The sequence below is a fragment of the Talpa europaea genome, assembly GCF_964194135.1.
Source record: "Talpa europaea genome assembly, chromosome: 14".
NCBI lineage: Eukaryota > Metazoa > Chordata > Mammalia > Eulipotyphla > Talpidae > Talpa > Talpa europaea.
The window spans coordinates 8,908,461-8,930,149 of record NC_140082.1 but is presented as its reverse complement, the minus strand read 5'-3'; the positions used below and the strand labels follow the sequence as shown (position 1 = coordinate 8,930,149).

The 21,689-nt window shown below is 41.5% G+C and overlaps 1 protein-coding gene across 1 annotated transcript in view; it reads left to right on the top strand.

The window, feature by feature from the left end:
• Window positions 1-2,735: 2,735 nt before the first annotated feature.
• MED13L (mediator complex subunit 13L) overlaps window positions 2,736-21,689 on the top strand; it is a gene marked incomplete at both ends in the record, with an annotated part of 253,459 nt that continues 234,505 nt past the window's right edge. Inside the window, one exon of the mRNA XM_084254298.1 lies at window positions 2,736-2,807. Within this exon, the coding sequence (XP_084110424.1) occupies window positions 2,736-2,807 (72 nt within the window). The remainder of the gene's footprint in view (window positions 2,808-21,689) is intronic.

Below are 21,689 nucleotides of genomic sequence, written 5' to 3'. Positions count from 1 at the left end.
TGGCTGTCTTATTCTGTTTGGGCTGCTATAACAAATTACCATAGCCTGGGTGACTTGGAAAACAGACATTAAATTCTTACAGCCAGTTTCTGGCTGCTCTGGTGTCTGGTGAAAGTTCTCTTCCTGCTTATGTCTCCACAAGGAAAGAGAGAAAGACAGGGAAGATGCGCTCTCCTGTCTTTTTATCAGGGTGTTAATCCCACCAGGAGGGATCCAACCTCATGCACTAATTACCTCCCAAGGCCCCACTTCCAAGCCATCACATTGGGGATTACGGGTTTAACACAGGAATTTTAGGGGGACACGGACATTCAGCCCATAGCAATGAGTGAAGAAGAGCATCTTTTTGTATTTTTAAAACCATATATCTTTCTTACTTTGCAAATGGTCCATGTCCTTTATTGATTTCTCTATTAAGTTTTGTTCAGGGCGACTTTTAAAAAAGTCACATACAAATGTGCTGAAGAACAAGAATTGGTGACCAGGTATTAGGATGACGGCTTCCTGGGAGGAAAGCACTGCTGGACCATCACACCTGGATATGCTGGACCATCATCACAGAGTTAAACTAAGTCGATCAAGTGAAACAGTGGTGGCAAAACTAACCACCCGGATCTGCCCACAGAGCCTTCTGGAGTCAGGCTTAGTCTGCGGAGTTAAGAGAGAGTCTGGTTTGAGCCACTGACCAACTGGAAGGCGATGCTGTTGCACTTCTGAACCTTGACTTATTATGAAGTCTAAGGAAGATAACTGCACCTCCTTGATGTGGTTGTGCTGAGGATTATGTGTAACCAAGTATGTACATTCCTTGTAACACAGCGTCGGGCACGATAATACCACGTATCCTAACATGATGCTTATGGGTTTTGCTTTGGCAGTTACTTGTGGTAGTTCCAAAGCTCAGTTCACATGTCTGCTCTCTCTCCTTTCAGGACACCCGGTGTTTCCCCTGCTCTCTACTCTTCGTCTTAGTCCAACCCACCTGAAACAGCTGGCCCAAGTCTGGGGGCTTGTTCCTGAAGTTGTTCTCTGCTCCCCACCCTTGCAGGGAGTAAACAAGCCCTGGAGCTGGGAGAGGTGCTTCCACATCCAGGCCCCCTCTGGGCTCCCAGGCCATATGCTCTCAGGAGCTGCTAGTTACTCAGCGGCCGGAGCCAAGACAGGGGGGGGGTCTGCTCCCGGCGCCATCCTGGTAGTGCCAGGCAGTTAGAGCGTTTTTTGGCACGTCGCAGGCGCTCAGGAAACCCTGACATAATGGACGAGGGGATGGGGCGTGCGCAGTGTTCAGGAGGAGAGGCTCGCGCGGCACTTCTGTATGAACGCACCGTGCCCGGCACACCGCGAGCGCTCACTGGACGACGGCCGCACACACTCGGCGCGAGGCTGACAAAACCCAGCCCCGGCGCTGGGCTGCGCGGTGCGCGGCGCCGAGGGTTCGAGACCCGCCTCCGCCTCTCGCCAGCTGTGCGCCCTCGGGCCGGCGACTTGATCTCTTTGTGCTTCAGTTTTCTCCTCGGCACGCCGAGGACATCGGAATGAGACTCCGGCCCGCACCCCCCCGCGCCCGCCGCCCGGCCCCCCGCGCGTCCCCGCCACGCGGGCCCGGCGGCCCGGGCGTTCGGGGCGCGCGCCGGGGGCCCCGACTCTCCGCGGCGGCCGCCACGGGCGTTCCCGACGCTCGCGGTCGCGCCCCGCCGAGCGCCGACCCCCGGGGGGGCGGGGCGCGGCGCCCCCGCGGGGCCGGCCCCCGCCGTCTCGGGCCGGCCCCCCGGCCGCCCCCCGCCGGGGCGCCGCGCCGCCCGCACTCCTTTCTCTCCCGCCGGGCGCCCGCCCGCCCGCCCGCCCGCGGCCCCGCGCCCGGCGGCCTCGGCTCAGCAGCGCCGCCCGCCCGCCGCCGCCGCCGCCGCGCGGCCCCTCCCCCGCGCGCCCCCGCCCCCCCGCGCGGCCGGCGCCCGTCACGTGACGCGCCGCCAGCCAATGGCGGGCCGAGCCGCGGTCGGCGGCCGCCATTGCTGTCAGAGCGAGCGAGCCCGGGGAGGGAGGAGAAGCGAGGCTGACTGGGGAGGAGGGGGGGGTGGGGGAGGAAGAGGAAGGAGGGGACGTCGCTCGGCTGCCGGGGTCGCCCGCTGGCTCCGTCCGCACCCCCCCCTTCGCGAGTTCGCGCTCCGCGGCGGCGGCGGCTCCGAGGCGGCGGCGGCGGCGGCTCCGGGGCTCGCCTCCCCTCACGCGCCGGCGGGGCCGAGGGAGTCGCGGCTGGAGATAAACAAGGCGGCGGCGGCGGCGGCGGCGGCGGAGCAGCGAGGGCGGAGGCGGCGGCCGGCCCCGCGCGCCGGCCCGGGAGGCAGCGGCGGCCCTGAGAGGCGGGGAGGGCGCCGGGCCGCGCGGACAGCGCCCCCCGCCGCCGCCGGAGCCGCCGCCGCCGCCCGAGCAGGAAGGAGCCGCGCGGCCGCCGCCGCGGACCCCCCCGCCGGCCCCGGCCCCGGCCCCGGCCCCGGCCCCGGCCCCGGCCCCGGCCCCGGCCCCGGCCCCGGCCCGCCGCCCCCGGCGCGGCGTCGCCGCCGCGGCGCCTCCCGCGCGCCCGCCCGCCCGCGGCCCCCGCGCCCGCCCCGGCCCCGGCGGCCGCCGCGGCCCGGCCGCCCCGCGCTCCCCGGCGAGGCGCCGCCGCCCGGCCCGGCCTCGCCTCGGACGCGCCGCTCCGACATGCCCCGCTCTGGCGGCCGGGCTCGCGGAGGATCATGACTGCGGCGGCGAACTGGGTGGCGAACGGGGCGAGCCTGGAGGATTGTCACTCCAACCTCTTCTCGCTGGTGAGTCCGCGGCGGCGGCGGGCGGCGGGCGGCGGGCGGCGGGCGGCCCTCCCCGCGCCAACTTTCTCCGCCCGCGCCCCCGGCCCCGGCCCCGGCCCCCGCCCCGGCCCCGCGCCCGGGCTCCGGCCCCTCCGAGGCCGCGGGGCGCGCGGCGCGGGATCGCGGGGGGCCGGCCCGGGCGCCTTCCCACGCCCCCCGCCGCGCCCCGCGCCCCCGGCCCCCCCCCCGGCTGGACGGCGCCCCCCGCCCCGCCCCCGCCCCGCCCCGCCCGCCGCCTTTTGAATCTGGAAAAAAATTCCATAATGACACCTGCAGTCGCCCGCGGGCGCCCGACGGAGCGCGGCGGGGTCGGGGCGCCGCCAACCGCGCCCGCCGCGGGGACCCCGGCTGCGCCCCCCGGCCGCGGACACGCTCCTGGCGCTCGACGGCTCGGCCGGGCACACGCGCCCAGACACACTCACACTCAGGCGCGCACACGGCCTCTCACACACTCACTCACGCTCACTCACTCACTCCCCCGAGCAACAAGCCGGCGCCGCTGCTCTCCGCCCGCGCCGCTCCCCGCGCTCTGGTCCCTGACAACTTTTCCCCGGGTTCGAGGCCCCGGCCCGGCTCCGGCGCTCAGGGTGTCGATTGTTCCCCCGGCGGCCCGGCCCCCGCCGACGGCGCCCGGATTCGTCGGAGCCGGCGCGCCTGGGTCTCCGCGGCGCCCCGGCCTGGCGGGAGCTCGGGGTGCACGCCCCTGGCCCCCCGCGGCCCGCCGCCGCCCCGGGACGCGCGCTGCCCCGGCCCCGGCCCCGGCCCCGGCCCCGGCCGCGGGGTGCGGGCCGCCCGCGCGTGCTTTGTGCGGGGGCCGCTGCTGGAGAGCCGCGCGCCCGGAGACCACGGGTTTGTTTAAATATTGAGCAAAGATTTGTAAACAGATGTAAGGCAATTACGTTTCAAGCGTAGAATATAATTGGAAAATTGGCCGAACGGTTTGTTTAATTTAGCCCTGGAAAAACCCAACTTATTTTAAGTTGTGCACCCCTTTTCCGGGGGACTGCCTCTTCCAGAGCGTGCATTTTGGAAATCGTTGCTGTGACTTAGGTGTAGGTGAAAGCATTATTTCCTCCCGATGCTTGTTTACACTGGATAAATAATTTAGTGTTCAAATTGTAATTAGTTACATTTAATTATGGGGAGCATAGGTCTTTTTTTTTTTTCTTCGAGACCAGTGGAGAAATAAAAATTCTTGCCAACTTTTCCAGGGGAAACGCTGTTTTGTTCAGTGTTTGTTTATACTGATAAAAATCAAAACATGCGATTTTTACCTACCAGGACCGGGTGACAGCGTGTCTGCGCTTTCACCGTAGTGAGATTAGATCGACATTTTCACCCAGACATTCAACCTTAGAATTCAGTTGTAAGTTGCAGTCCTCCCTCTCTGTCCTTGGTCATTTCCCCTTGATCTGTTAATATGTGGGAATAAAAGTCATTTTGCCGCCTTCCTCGCCCTCCCTATCACTCAGTGTTAGTCAGGTCCAGGGACTTTCATAGACTAGCACACATATTGATTAAGAGGTATTTAAAATGCTTTTTGTTTGCTGGTTGGTGACCACACTGACACTTTAACAGGTAATTAAAATTACCAAGTAGACCAATATTAGTGGGATGAAATCCCCCAAATTACCATATATCTTCCTAACTGGTAATAGCTTGCTTGCGTGTGTGTGTGTGTGTGTGTGTGTGTGTGTGTGTGTGGGGCTCATTTATTAGGTAGAATTTGTAGACAAATGAAAGTGTATGACATGTGTAGCCAGTCTTTGGGATGTATGTTTATCATGTCTCCCCTAAGCTTAAGTAAGGATAATAAGGTGAAGATAAGATGTTTGAGATTCTTTAGGGAAACAGTTTTGTAGGAGAGAGGGTTCTGTGCTTTATGACTGAGTAAAGGTTTGTGCTGGGCATAGTGCTCTCCTCAGCCTCTAAGCCAGGGGTTGCTTTTTGAACACTCTTCTTAAAAACAGAATTATGTTTAGGTAGTGACTTTGAAATGCAGAACTGCAGAAATGCATAGGTTGATTTGTTTTTAAGGAACTGGGTAGTGTGTACATTCTCTTGTATATGGAGAGTGGATGAAGTGCTAATTTTTAGAAAAATACTAATCGGTAAAAAGAACTGCCCATAATTGTAAATTTTTCTTCTACAAATTGAGAAATTTACTTGAAAATTAGATACGGCAGCAGCCTGGATAATTAAAAATATGTTGCCTAAAGTACATTGTACAGAATATTGAATTCCAAAGGAGATAAAAATCACCTGTTTAAAGTAAAACAAGTATTATAAGAGCTCTGTGTGCTTAATAATAGCAGATAGGTTTTTTGGCCTGCAGTGTTTTTTTGAGCAGAGGAAAGTATTGTTTATAGAGAATTTACCTATTCACATTAGTGCAGACTGAAATATAAACTAGAGATTAAAGTTCTACACCACACTAATGACGCACCCTCTTTCCATTACCTTGAGGTGCTCATTAGGGTTTAGCAAAGTTGATTGTGCAACCTACAACTAGTATCTTAAGATTTTTGTTAGTCTTTACTTACTTTGCTTTCTCATTTTCTACTGGATGGCATCAAATTTCTTAAATTCTCTATCAACCCCTCTCCTAATGTGTGAAAAATGCCACCGGTATCTATGATATGGGTCTTTGTATGTGTTTCTAGTTCTCACTCCTGTGAGATTTGTAGCTACTGCATTAAACACATGCCTGGCTGTGCCTTTGTGACTCAGAACTGTTTTCTCTTGGCTGTCCATCACATTTCTAGGAGACTCTAGTTATGTATTCACTGAGTTATAATTCTGTTAGGTCTGTTCAGTTTGCCTTTTTGGAAAGTCTAACAGTGTTCCTATGGTATGTCAACTTACCCTTGTGGGAAGACATTATGATTTCCAGATGTAAGTATATCATTAGGTTTTTTTTTTTGTTTTTTTTTTTTTTTTAGTTTTGTTTCTCTGCTGAGATGATATGGAGAAAAGGGTATCCTGTAACTAGATTTAAGTATATAGTCTTTGGCATGAGGTGTTTTAATTCTTAGGTGTGTATGCTCCACATTCATGTTGTTTCATTTGCTTAGATGCTTTCTGACTGAGTGATAATTTTGTGATACTAAATTCTTCCTTCCTGAATTGAAACACATACACATTCCTACTTAGTTCTTATTAAGACCATTAATTCTATATTAAATCTTTTAAGGTAATCTGTTGTTGACCTGCTTTCTTTTTTTTTTTTTTCTTAGATTTATTTTTTTTTGCAGAAAGGGAAGATAGTTGTAAATGTAGAAACTATTCTTTTGAGCTAGAACTAGATGAGGAAGACTATCAATTGAATATGAGGAAATGAGAGTGATTTCTCTAATCTTCTCCAGTGCCAGAATACATACATAGGGTATTTTTTCATCTCAATTCCAATTTTAGTATTTACATTTAAAACATCTTTTCATGATGTTTCATTTTCTTTAATGAAAATATTTATGATTTGCTAATGTGTGTTTTCTGTTTAGCATTTTGTTGTTCCTAGCACATGGTGTTGCAGTATTTATATATTTTTAATAGCAATAATTGCCACCCGGTAATAGTTGCCATATTAACCTCCAATTGCTAGTAAATATTTTTAAGTACATAATAGACAGCAATTGAAGGCATAGTGTAGCAGTTTACTGGACCGTTTTAAAGAGCCATTTGTACGTGTGATGAGTTCATAATTTTAAAGAGAAAATAATGTACCTAAGACTTGAATGCTGCAAAATATGTTGCTGTGTTATTACTTGAGGTGCTCATTGAGGGGAAGTTAGGTTGGGACTGTTTCTTCTTCTTTGTGAAAATAAAGAGGTGGGGGTGCCACCTTTTAGGACAATAAGTGTTTGTTTAGCTTTTGCCAAGTGCTTATCACTTTCTTTGGAACATTTTGATCATTTTTCATGATTGCATTAGGTAGTTATTTGGAAAAAAAGAAACTCTTAAGGCATTCCTTTAAGTAACATTAGGTTATAGTGGTGAATAATATTAATTAGGTGTGGAAAAAAATTGATTCATCTTTTTTGCTCAATGGCTAATTTAGCCTAGTTAATTGTGAGTTAATTGTATTCGTCAAGCACTTTCAGAGATGTCTTTTGCTTTTGAGATTAATAATGAAGATACTCTGCCACCAGTTTGTACTGTGTGTTATAAATGCAGAAGATAAGTGCATTCTATAGTTTGTCAAATGGTTTAAAATTGAGATGAACTTTATGGCAATGTAAACAGTAGTAAGAGTATTTGCATTTTTAAAATGAGCAGTTAATTCCGTTTTCTCGGAGTTTTAAGGATAATATAGATATTTTTTCTGAAATAATTTGACTTATTTTTGATAGGAGGAAATAATAGTGTTCCCTTCCTTTAAGCTACTAGTAGAAAGTACTCATTAATTTTTTTTTGAAAGCGGATGATATATTTACTCTTAGAAGCCAGCTACTATGAGACATTAATTAGATGAAGTTTATGAGAATTTGTAACATGGTTGAAGTTAGATATTATTACTGAACTGTACCTTGCAACCATTTGTAACAAGTGGAGAAAAGCATTTTTGTACCATTGCAGTTAATATAATTTGTTTAAAGTGTATTGTGTTCTCCACCAGGATTTTTGTTTTGTTATTTCATAAACATTGTTTTGAGAAATTAACACTCAGTGTACTACAGAGTCATGTATGTAATTAGGTAACCTAAAAATGTATGGTGGAGTAGAGTTAAAAAAAAAAATTCACACATGCAAGTGTGCTTGTTTCACAGGACCTGCTTAGCGATTTGGAATAAATGAATCAATATTTGTAATGTGTTTTTGGAATTTACGACTCTTTTCTCTTGAATCATTTAACTTCTTTCTGATCCTATTCAGATAATTTCCTTTTATAGTATATGCTTTCATTGTTTATTCGAAAGATTTGAAGGTGTTAGCTTTGTTCTGTTGAGGGAATTCACTTCATTACATAGGGGAGATGATTTTCCATTAATCTTGGTAAATATTAACATAAACGAGGAATTGTAAATTCAAGTTCATTTGCATGAATGAAATATGTATGCTTGCCCAGTTTTTGTTTAGTATAGTCACTTATGTATGTCACCATAATTTTCTGGTTTTGCTTTAGTTGATACAAAAATTGCCTTAAATTCTGTTAAAATGTTGTAATTGGTATTTGTTTATGTCAGAGACAGTCCTCCTACTTTACAACATTGTTATTTTAAAAAATAATCCGAAATATGGAATAGATGCTGTCTTCATAAATTGGATGTAATAGTCTTTCTTAGGAACTCCTGTTCCACTTGTCTATATACTAGCATACTTTAGTTATGCTCCATCGACTTGAGTTGTTTACATTTTGTAAGTTGATAAAATGTACATTTAGATTCTAGTCTGGGAAGAAAAAAAAAAAAAAACCTTTTTTCCTTTTTTTCTAGACATGAGTTAGGAGAAACAATTGTGTCCAAGAGAAAATGTTATTTCATTGGCATCTCCATACTCTGGCTGTTATGTATATTTTTTGATGTTTATTTTCTCATTCTAGATGGGTTGTAGTAGAATCTTACTAATACCGTATTTCTACTACTTTAAAGTAGCACAGTCCTGCTTGACAGCTTTCTACATTTCATACTTTTTTCAATACAGTGAAATTCCATTACTGTAAAAGAAACCTAAGTTGATTACATTAAACTTTTGTCAGTGTATTTTGCATCATGTTAAATTTGGAACTTTAGCTTATAAAGAAGAAAGGGGAACATAAAATGAATTAGGTAAACTTGCAGGTATATATTTCTTTTCTTAGACTTCACTAGATACTTTATTGTAATATTTAAGTCTTAATTTGTGTTAAACCACTGCACTAGCTGGATATATTTAAGACATTTGATGGACATCTGAGGGAAGAATTTGTTTCAAGTAAAGTATTTGTGAACAGAATTTTTATGATTGAGTGGAAATTGCTGAAATTGATTTTTTGAAAATTAAACTGCATGAAAACACCTGTGATTTCTGCCTCTCTCCCCTGCCCAATACCATTGATCAAATTTATGAGGAAGTATTTTCTGCTTAAGACACATGAAGCTTCCTCATATAGTTCCACATTATTTCATGAAGTAGGAAAGATGATTAAATCCATCTGGGTATACAGGAATATAATTGGAATAAAAAACATTTTGTGTTGGCAATTTTCTATTGAATCTTAATGTCCTAAAGAGAAAAAGGGAAAAAAATGCACATATCTAACTCAGGAACCAGTTTGTAGTTTTGTTTTGTCTTTTACATGTGTATATGCCTGGCACAGTCCTATTCATCTTTGAAGGTAGGTCAAATGTCACCTCTGTGGCAGCTTTCTTTGACTCCAACAGACAGAACTAGTCACTCTTGCTCGTTATGTGTTCCTCCTTCTATGTAGGTCTGATAAGCATGTGAGCTTCTGTAGGGCAGTGACCCTGTCTAAATCATCTTTGCATTCTCTGCATAATTAGGTGCTCATTAACTGTTTGTTAAATAAATGAGTTACTGACAAGTAGTCTTTTCTCTTATTCCTTAAAAGAGCTCTTAGGGCCCATTTAGGAGCTTCTATATTAATTTTCTTTGAACTTATTTAGATATTTAACTGCTCCGAACAGATTTTATCTAGGTTGTAGGTACTTGATGGTTTGGGTGGCTTGGTAGTTTGTATTCTAGAAAATCTTTTTTATTACAGAGAATTTGATCAAGAGATGTGTGCTGTTACCTCAGAGGAATAGGAATTCACATAGTATTTAAATTTCTGTAGTATGGTAGGCAACCTATAGATTTTGGACCCTGTCAGAAATTTTTTTGGAGGTTTGACTTGGAGAATTCCTTAATTTTCTTTCTTTAAGCTAGACAAGGTGGGGCTTTTCCTCAAGACTCAGTTATAATATTACTTTCCATGAGCTCGGTAAAATGAGCAATGAACTGGTAATAGGAAAAGTTGAGTGGCATTCACGTTTTTCACTAATGACTAGTTAGGTCAGATTGGCCCCATAGTGGTTCTTTGCCTCAGTTTCTCCTGTAAACTTGATGGAAATATGGAGGGCAGGAAGTGTAAAAAATAATTTTGAATGATTTTTAAGGCAACACCTTTGGGTAAGTAGGTAATGTTCTTTAATAGGAAGAGACTTCTGGCAAATTACATTAAAGTTATAGAGTAGCCTTAGGTAGTCAGCCAGGAAGTTGGAATGGCAAAATGACAGTTAATGTTATATTTGTACCTTTTGGGGATAGAGGCATGGGGTACCAGAACATTAAGTTATTCTGCTGTCTTTCCTTGTAAATAGGTTATGACTGAGAAGAAACACTTGAAATTCATCTTTTAGTGATAGATTTTTTGTTTGTGTATATGATTCACAGTTAACATGGTATATCTATTACGTAGGGTGTTTTTGCTGTACCAACCCTGAACTATGACTGGCGTAGGCTGGAAATTGAACGGTGGCTCTTATTTGGTGGTTTAAGCTATTAATTCCTTGGCAGCTCTAGAGTGCTCTTTGAACTTTAAATAGCAGTTCTATTAACATTTTGAGATTTGTCTCAGGGAATGTCAGAAATAGTGCTTAATAAATATCTTTTTCTTCTTAAAGACTAAATCACATTTTAGTCTGACACACATGTCACAACCCTCACTGTGTTTTGAACACAGTATATATATCCTCAACTACTGATTAATTTCTATTTTCTATCTAATAATGCTACATGTAAGAATATTAGCCCTTTTTAAAGGAAGGAGCCCTGTCCCCCAAATCTTTTTTAATTATTCATGTTGAATGTGAATAGTGTCTTAAATTTTTTTCTAGAAGTTTGCAATTTTCCATGTAGGTGGTCTCCAATATCTAACCCATTAGAAGAAATGAATTTGTAAATTTGTTTTCACATAAAAACCTACCCTGACTTCTGTTGCTACAAATGATGGTAAGCCTGCTTGCCTGGGATTGTACTTAATTGCTTGTATTATAGAACTCAAAGGCTATTTATGGCAGTATTTTATGGGAATGAACTCTTTCCTCAGAGTGAGTGTATAGTGCTGGCTGTCAGAGCAGGCACTCCCTAAACCCGTCTGTCTCACTTCTGGCGGTGGGAGTGGGGCTATCCCAGGCTCTACACCCCTTTCTAGGCCTGGTGGAGGCTGGGTCTCTGAAGGAGAGACTTCGAGGGAATGTTGGGGTCAGCTGCCCTCCCCTACAAAGGGGCGGCTCTGGAGTGAGCACTGAGGCGCATTTTCCCTCCTCCTCCTGCAGGGGCCTGCTGCTGCTTCCTGTTGGCTGCTGATCCACTTTATTAAAATGTTGAGAATACTGGCAGGGCCTGTACCGCCATCGGAAAAGATACTGTAATCCTTTGCTCTTTATCTCTTCCTTACCTTTCCCCCCTCCATTCACCCCTAGAGACAAGCTTTCTGTTTGCTTTTTTGTGTAGTAAATGAGGGCTGCTGAGAAATGAAAAGGGGAGCGAGGGTGAGATTGCATGGCGGTGGCCAATAAACCAGTAGTTAGAAATGTTAACTTTTTGTATTTTTATGTTCAAGACGTTTAGGGCATAAGAGATTCATGTTTAAATAATGTATGTACATTAGAAATGATTAAAGTCTGACTTGGACTTATGAAAGTCTAAGGGTCCGATAGGTGGGAAAGACCTCCATGTGCTGTTTAATGTCTAAGATGCTGTATGGGATGTACAGAGGGAGAGCAGCATGGACAGATGGCAGAGTACCTTGCAGCCAGAAAATATCAGAAGGGGACGTTTAAACTAGATCTTGAAGGAGTGGATGGATATGGCTTGCTGGAGAGGAATGGAAAGGACGTTCTGTGGAAGCTCAGTTGACAGCTCTGTGTCTGTCCTTGTGAATCTTTACTGTGGTGCTATGCAGGACGGCACTTCTGATTTGTGGTCGTGGTTCTTGTTTTCCTTTTAACAAACAATGCATGAACTTACTGAAATCTAGTTTTTGTTAGGTGGAAATTTGAAGAGTAAGCCGGCCAATTTAGATTAAGAAATGGTGATGTTAAAATAATCAGTTTTCTAAAATAATTCCGTTCTGAACTTTAAAAAAACAGTGCTATATTACGCAAAATGCTAATGACTAAAGTGACAAATATTTCAGAAACTGGACAGACGTGAATCTTAAATGAGCAGATGGGATATGAAACTAAAAGCGGGAGATAATCCAAGATGCTATAGAAACTATTATGAGAAATGAGTTGAGGAAAAAAAAAGTGTGCTAAATGGTATTGCATTTAATAATGTGTTTAAAAGCCTTTCTAGGATTGCTCTCTTACACAGACAAATTAGAATTGTTGAACTGTGTGACTCCTCATTGTTTAAATTTTGTGCATTTAAAACACATGAGATTTTGGTCCAGGATTACTTTTTATGAAGCCTAAACATTTTAGTCATGAGTGTGTATGTTATGTATGTTTTAAGTAGACTGTGTAATTTTCTTTTCTGACTTACTAATTAAAAAAATAGTTTTAAAATTCAAAGACAGTTGTGGTAAATCTTGAAGGAGAGAGGTAAGGAGTGTAAATTGAGTAAGTTTGTCGTCGGGCAGCTTGATACTTATTTGAAATCATTATATCTACTGTTGCCAGTAGATTGGCTTATAGGGTATTGTGGCATGAAAGAGAGGTTGCTTGTGAAGCTTGCAGGGGTATGGGAGTAGGGGAGGCTAAGAGGTTGAAAGGTAGGTTGAAGGAAACTTTCTAGAAGGCGGAGAGCTTTATTTGTGTTTGTTGACTTAGGAGCAACAATATAGAGGAGAGACAGAAAGAAAGATGGAAAATACGGTAATTGATGTAACTAGTCTGGCTGGAGATGATGGTATCAAGATCACAGGTGGAGTGGGCACTGGAGAGGGGTAAGAAGTGAGTAACTGAAGAAGTGGGGACAGTCCAGTTGTAGTGTGAGTGCTTTTTAAATTCACAGATTAAAGATCTTGAGTGTGAGCCTGAGAAAACATAATTTTAAGAAGTTTAGCTAAAATGTTTGCATTTTACCTGATGTGCTGGTTGTAGTCAACGGTCTTTAAACATTTTATCTTTTAATGGTCATTTTAACTAGGTCATATGTCACCTTCTTAAATTGTACCGTACTCTGATTTTGAGCCACTTATACATACCAGAACTGACACAAATCTGCCCAAATGAAATGAAAGTATTCTTCAGAATAAGCCCCCCTGATATGAGTGAAATACTGTTGCCATTATTCATAATACTTTTTGGTCTTTTTCCTGCAGAATTACTTTTAGAAACAGTGTAGTCTGCCATCCCAGAAAAATCTTAGTTTATTACTTATTTATTCATTCATACATTTATTTACATTTGTAGTGACTACATAAGTACATGTTCAGTTGTAAGATATAAACTAAATTTGTGACACAGATGCTTAAAAAAAAAAAAAAAGCCCAAGAACACTATAGAGTTAATACAGAATCCGAGGTATAATCTCATAGTTGCTAAGTTTTTTCTTCACTGAGATGCAGCTATTTCTAACACAGGTGAGCAGGCCAGAGTCATCAAACACTGGCATCTTTGCTTGCAAAGATATCAACTGGCTTGCAAACAAGAAGCCAAATAAGAATGAGAAAAATCTTACTTTAAAGGATGCTTCTTTGGACAGTGTCTTCTCTCTTTGTCATTTATGATTGTAGTTTGCTATAACTACAAGTACATCCTTGCTTTTTTTGCTATAAATTATTGCCTAAATCAACAATTCAGTGCCTTCTGAAGTGGTGGGCTTACTGATGATGAGCAAAAGTCCTGCTTGCGGTATAGACATTGTAGATACGTGCTGTCTTCCTTTCCTGATTGTACAGCTGCTTCTTAGGTTATGCGTCCAGTGTGCCTCAGTGTACTTTGATTACATATGCTTTCTGTGGAGATTAGGTGTTGTGACAGATTAATTGGAGAAGGCTTTTTTTACTTTCTGGGGATCAAGGCAAATTATCATGAAGAGAGAGTAGTATTGTTAAGTTGTATCTTCTCTGTTATATCAGTCTTGAAAATCTGGTATCACCTGAAGTACATTTTTGGCTAGAAGAAAAGCCGTAGGGTAAATGAAGAAGAGTGTTCTATGGAGATAATCTCTTAAGGTTTTAACAAAAAGTTTGGTCTGAGCCCAAAGTTCTTATTTTCACCCACTTAGCTTTGTTTTATTGGAGACTGCTTAGTAAGCCATCTAGCATACCTTACATGTTTTGCCAGCAGTTTTTTCCATGGTTGAAGATTAGGACAGCAGCCCTCATATGTATTTAGGATTTTACTTTTTTTGTGGACTGACTTAATATTCAGTGTTAGGGGAAGTGCAGAGGATGTACTTGTAACAGGCGTGCCAATTATTATCTTGACTTTTCTGACAACCCAATAGTTGTTTAGATAATAAGTTGCAATGGCAAGTTTAATTTTCTGTTTTTGAAATCCAGGAATATAATGAAATTTTGCTTAATCACTTTGTCTCTGTGTTTTTCAAATTACATAGATGACATAATTCTTTTTTTAATTACTTTTTACATGAAAAGGGGGAATTGAAATCCTTTCAAAAAGTGTATTGATATAGTCCTAGAGATTTATTTTAGGGGAATTTAGTTACATGAAACTTATTCTAAACAAGTAACAACAGGCATTTTTTAGTTTTACAGATTCATATAACACCTGAGCAGCTTAACATTTAGAATTTATACCAGAGCATAAATCTACATCTTAGCTATTACAGGGCATAAATATTTGCCTTCTGAAATGTAAGTTCTTAACTAAAATTTCAGTTACTAAAAACATTTTTTGAAGAATATTTACATGCATAGTGTAATCAAGGGGATAGATTGAATCTAGTTGTTATGATCCCAAGTAGACTAAATTCATTACTTATTTATAAATTACAGAGACCTATGAAAATGATATTTTGTTACTATTTGGTGATACTTTGGTGAAACTGAGTTTTGCAATCCAGACAGATGGTACTATTCTTGAGTCTGTCTGCAAGATCCTGTAACACTTAATTAAACAGCAGAATGATTCTCAGGAGAACTTACACATGATATTTGTAAGCTAATAAACTGGCTTCTCTAATACATTTTATAAATTTGAATTGAAGTAGAAGTATTTGTTTTTAGGGAATTTTTCTAATGAATTTGTTAAGATGAACAACTTGTTCTGAGTAGTTTATATTTTAAAGTCAAGGAATATTTTGGATGGAAAAATGAATGAAACTCACTAAGTTGGTAGGTATTTATCTTCTGAAGTAACTTTGATTTTCTTACTAAACTTTCTCATATGGTAGGGTGTACTATGTTAAGAACACAAAGAGCTGACTAATAATTTCTAGAAAACTGAGGCATTAGTGACATATGGTAATACTCATTTTAGAAAATAGCCATTGATAGAGTTTTTGTGATCCATCTTATATTTTAATTTTGGAATTGAAAATTGTAGTATTTTTAAATACTACAAGCTAATTTTAATACAGTGTGTGGATAGAACTCAGTCTAGCTGTTTTATATAAGTTTTTTTTTAAATAGTCTTTTTTTCTTTTTTTTAAGATTTATTTATTTATTTATGCAAGCACTGGGTACAGTCAGAGGCACTTGAGGGTGAGAGAATTCACCAGAGTCAGAGCGGACAACAGAACAGACAGACCGGCGAAATACACTGCTGAGGGGAGCAGCGGGCGGCAGGAGAGGTCTGCACGCCATGTGGGACCCTCGCCCAGAGGCTGGGGATTGAACTGGCGCTGCAGAGGCTGCGGGCAGCTTCTCAACCCAGCGCTCAACCGCTGCGCCACCAGGGGAGGCCCTGTTTTATATGAGTTTTAAGTTTGGTGCTAGCACTGAATTGTTGAGATTAATATGTTTGTCAGTTACATAAGTAATTACATAGATAATGCATTAACAAGTCATGAACAATCTTCACATCCTTGGAAATTACTCTTTTGTTAAATTTACTTACCTTTTCATGTAATGCCTAGTCATTAGTAGATGTGAGATCACCAAAAGGTAATGTTTGATGCCAGATTGGATGACATGAAGGAATTCGAAGTTTATTCTGTATTCATAGGGCACTGCCTGAAGGGTTTTATCCTAGTAGGGTAATGACATGATGAGATTTACATTTCGGAGAGAAAACTCATTTGGGTTCTATAGAGTGTGAATTTTAACTGGGGAGAAACAAAAGGCAGAGGGAAGGCTCTTAGAGTAGTCTAGATGTGAGAAATTATGCAGGACTAGGAGGAAGGGAGAGAAAAGTAGATTCAAATAATATCTTGGAGGTGAAATTCATAGGGCTTGGTGACCAATTATATATGTCATGGAAAATGAATCAAATGGCAAACATATGTTCTTGGTTTTATGGCATTTGCATTCTTGTGTATTCAAAACAAGGAGGAACAGTTGGCAGCATCCATGAGCTGTAGTTGTTAGAAGAGGTACACTCTGACCACAGGTGTATATAAGAAAGCATTCACTCAAAGTTGTAAAGTTAATTATGGATAATAGTTGAGGGCAAAAAGGGAAGGAAAATGTGAAGAGGAAGTAAAAACTAAATATTAGCCTTTATAACCCCTATTTTAGAAAAGACCTGAGGCAGTGAGAAGTTGAGAGTAAGATTTAATAAGAGAAAGGAGGTGTGGGGGGAAAAGGTGGGGGAAACTGAAGAAGGCAGATCTTTTTGGGTGGGTGGAGAAGGGCCTTTGGAGAGATACGGGATGGTGGTGATTGGAGGTGGGAATCAGAATACTTTGGCAGGGGAGGAGTGTACGAAATTTTGATTATCAGAAATGGGCCTGGAGAAACTTCCACAGGGAGAAAGAAAGTAGAGGTGGGTGTACCCTAACAGCAGCTGGCTTTCTCTGTAGAGCCAAAAAGCAGTTCAAGTTTTCCTCTGCAAATCTGCCTTTTTTTTTTTTTTTAAAGATTTATTTATTTTTATACAAGAGCTGTGGTGCAGGCGAGAGGATTTACCAGAGACAGAACAGGGAGCAGAACAGGCAGAAGGACCGAAATACGCTGCTGGAGGGGAGCAGCGGGCGAGACAGGAGAGGTCTGCCTTGCCATGTGGGCATCCTTGGCTGACTGGGGATCGAAATGGTGCTGCAGAGGCTGCGGACAGCGTCACAGTGCTGCGCTCAACCCGCTGTGCCCCCGGGGAGACTCAAATCTGATTTTTTTTTATTTAAAGGTTTTGTTTATAATAATTTCATATTTTTGGTAGTTGGATGAAATAGGCTTCTACCTCTGATTTTCTTCTTGTCTGTACCGAATTTGCTAATATTTAGGAACCCGAGGATAGACTAGAAAGGGCATCTGCAAAGACCACAAAACTATGTGTATCTTTGGTGCTTTTTCCTCATTCTTACTGAGTTCATTAAATTTTCATTCCTATCATTCTATATTCTTTGTTCCCTGAGCACTTAGTTTTCTCATTGTATATAATTTTTTTTTTAGAGTGTCTTCTTTAATAGTTTATTTCATTTTTTTTTTTTTAAACAGGTATACTATGTCATGTCATGTTTTTACCTCACACATGAGGGAAAGTTTTCCCTCCCTGCCCAGCCCTCCGTGCTTCCTTCCTTTTTTCAGCTCATTCTTGGGCTCCCTGGGTTTTGCAGCTTCCCTGCCCCTGCTGTACGTTCGGTTGGCAGCTCCAGTTCTCTGTTAAGCCCTAAAATGTACGCATGCACTTCAGAACCTTTTGATATAATCTCCTTGGTGTGGTGGGGATCCTCTCCAGTTGTTTTGAGTGCACTTACTGGCACAGCGTGTGCTGTGCATTGTCGATTGGCTGTAATTCATTCTGCCTTCCCATGTGGGTAGATTTTTCACTTGGCTGTCCTGAAGTTGGAGAGTTGGCTTTCTTGAAGCTATCATTTTCCCTTAATTTCTCTCCAGGTGAGGTAGTCCTAATGAAATACAAAGAAACAAAACTCCCAAGAACCTAAAACTAAAAAAAAAAAAATTAACAATAGATCAAATTTACCCCAACTCTTTTTATAAATATGCACTTTTTTTTAACATAGATGTAGTCATAGTATAAATATAGTTCTCTGTTCATCTGTCCTCACTAACATTTTCCATGTGGTTGCAGTCTTCATGATGATAATTTTAATAGAAAAGTCAAAAATTTATGTAATTAGACTCAAATTCAAACAGTATTCCATACGACATGGAGCCGTTTAATTTTTATCAGTCCCAAGTTTTTTTTCTTGCTTATTTGTGTGCATATGCATATATGCGGTTTCACAATGGTTTCATTTAGATACCTGTAGATGAGAGCAGCATGTGCACATCATACATGCGGTAGGAAGAGTCACAGGGCAGTGAACACCCATGTACTGAACACTCAGATGAAGAGACCATCCTAAGGTTTTTCTTCCTTCCCACTTTTTTCCTCTTCCTGCAGAAGTAACTATTTTATGTTTCTCATTTCCTATATAAAAAAAATAAGTTTTAATCACTGTGTTTAGAGCGTGTGTGTATAGTTAATGTGTTTTTAAACTTTTTGTAAGTAGAATATACTATGTTCCTTTGCAACTTACTTTTAGAGTTTAATATCATGTTCCAACAATGTGTGGTTTTGTAATTTACTCTTACGCCACAGTTTATTTACACGTTCTACTGATGATGGACATATTTGTAACTTTAAAAAAATTATAGGTAGGCAATTATTTTCCTGCAACATACCATTTCTACTTAACATTCTTAAAATACTTCATGTCAGAAAATTTAGATATTCCTCATCCTTTTTTAACAGTTGTATCCTGTTTCACAGGATGGATGCATTGCTTTTGTAATACAGCCTTTCTTTCTGTATAGTACAGTTGTGCATTACATTTTGATCGCTACAGCCATACATTCTGTACAAAGCTGGGTCAGTTTATGTTCTTATGGGCAACTTACAAATGCCCATTTCTTCTTTTCTGGCTTATAGTGAAACTTTCTCATTTTAATTTCTGCCACTCTGAGCAAAAAAAAAAACTCAATATTTCAATTTTCAATTTCTAATACAGTTATGAACACATAAGGGTATATATATTTTGTGACTTTTCTTATTTTTGAAAAGCATTTAATCTCTAAATAAAGTGTTTTTTTTTTGTTTTTTTTTCTACCTTAACTCTCCAACTACTCACTAATAGAAGCAGTGTGTTAGACCGTTACATGTTTTGCACAGTCTCACCTCAGAGCTCTTGCTGTTCTAAGAGTGCTTACTGAATGTCTGGGACTGTTGAATGTTTGCCTACTATATGCATTTTGTCATCAAGGTACTGATATTCCCATTTTTCAGATAAGAAAACTGAAGCAAGAAAGTCAAGTAACTTGCCCAGGTCACTCAGCCAGTAAAAGTTGGAGCTGTCACTGACCTCAGATAGAACCGTAACTCCTGCTCTTCCACCATCTGAACCTTTTAAGGCTTCTGTGGGGTTCCTCCTCACTATTCCAAACATTACTGCTCTCTGTCTTTTCTGAGCCTTTTAAAAATTAACAGTGTAGACCATATCATTTAGCACAAGCCATGAAGGTAGAAATCACTGGAGCATATAGATTTGCATGAGATTAATGGAGTGATAGTGCAGTTTATATTTTTTTAAAGTTTCATCAGAGATTAATGGGGTAATAATGCAGTTTAAAATTTCTTCACACAGATAACGAGATAGATTTTTTTTCTTAGACTACTTTATTTCAAATTGAGGAGTCATTTGGAAACTGAAAAATGAAGATAGTTTATTGTTTTGATTGATGACTGAGACAAAGTAAAAACCTAGGTAACAAAAAATAATCAAAAAATAAATTGATTCTTCTCTAAGAAGTCTTTTAGTTTTTTTTTTTTAAGATTTTTTTTATAAGATTTATTTATTTATTTTATACAAGCACTGGGTACAGTCAGAAGCGTGGGAGGGTGAGAGAATTCATCAGAGCCAGAGCGGGGAACAGAACAGGCAGAAGGACTGAAGTACACTGCTGAGGGGAGCAGCGGGCGTGGCAGGAGAAGTCTGCTTGCCATGTGGGACCCTTGCCCGTGGCCAGGGATTGAACTGGCACTGCAGAGGCTGTGGACAGCTTCGCAGCCCAGCGCTCAACCACTGCGCCACCAGGGGAGGCCCTCTTTTAGTTTTTTTAAAAATAAAAAGCTAGTTTCTGAAATTCTCAAATCAAAATTGATTTAGCATAGTAATATAATCATGTGCTTATTAAAAAAACAGACACATTGCTTAAATAAGATAAAAGTTAATTTTTTTATATACAAGCAGCCTGGAGGTAAGCATTTTAGAACTGGTTTGGTTACTTCTCTGTCATCCAGGGACTCAGGCTGGCTCTTGTTATTCCATCATCCTTAGTTTATCACAAGTAGCATATTGTCCAAGATGGCTGTTCAAACATGAGTCATCATGGTGGCATTCTAGATAGGTAGGAGGAGGAAATGTTGGGAAGATACACCCTCCTTTTAAAGGAAATTTCCAGGAAGTTCCTTACATTTCTGGCCATATTTAACCTTACGGAGGGCTATGAAATGTAGTGGGCATGTTGTTACCCTAGCAGTTTGGAGTGTATGTTGCTGTGATAGTAGGATTCATTCATGTTTGGGCAGGCAACAAACTGTCTACTGTACAGAGAAGATATGATAAGTGTCTGCTTACAGTGTGTTATTGCAGTTGGGCAAAAAAATTCCTAAAATTAAAATTAAGAACTTAAAGTCTCCTAGAAATTTCATAAGAATTCTGTTTTAGTTAAGGTTAATGAATATAAACCAGTGTTCTGATGTAATTAGGATTAAAAATAATTTTTTTTCAAACATATTGTTTACTTTGTAGAAGGGATTCACAGTTACCTTGGAGATGCACATGATGGCATTTTAGCTGTATTAGAATAGATTTTGTTCTTCGATCTTTTACATGGATTTTATCATAATACATATATTTTTCATTACTGTTACTGAGGTATAGTTTACATACAGTAAAGTGTTCCCATTTTAAACACCTACATCCTTTCATTAGTGTGTATCTGTTAAACCACTACTGAAATAAAAGTAAAAACATCTCTGTTGCAAAAAAGCCAACCTTTATGCCATCTCTAGGCTACCAATGACTTGCTATTCCATAGATTCACTTTGCCTTTTCTAGAATTTTTTTAAAATGAAATCATATAGTATAAAGCCTTCTGTGTCTTCATATTTTTGCTTGATTAATTCCTTTTTATTGTTAAGTAGCAGTCCATTGTATAAGTGTGCCACAATTTATTTGTAATTTATTTATCCATTTATTTATAACTTTAACAGCATCTGCTGGTTTTTGTGTGGGACATATGTTTTTATTTTTGTGAATAATGAGTAGAGTTGCTGAGTCACATGACAAATATAGGTTGCATTTTATAAAGAACTGCTAAACTTTAAAAAAATGGTTGCACCGTTTTGCATTCCCACCAGTTATATGTGAATTTTAATTGCTATTCCAAAGTAGCAAAGATTTTTCCTTATGATTTTTCCCAGAAGCATTATAGTGTTAGTTATTAGATTTAATTCTGTGATCAAGTGATCGATTTTGACATTTTTTTTGTGGTGTGAGATAAGGGTTGAAATTCACTTTGCACAAGGGTATCTACTTGTTCCAGCATCATTTGTTGAGATGACTGCTTTTTCCTTTGAATTACCTTGACATCTTTGTAAAAAATGGATCAAATGAATGTGTGTATATGTATACATAGGTTTATTTCTGACTTTGATCTACATGGTTCTTATCCCAATACCACACTATCATGATTACTGATGTTTTATATAATAGTATGTCTTGAAAAATCAGGGAAAATTCTGTAACTTTGTTCTTTTTCAAAATTGTTTTGGCTCTTTTGTT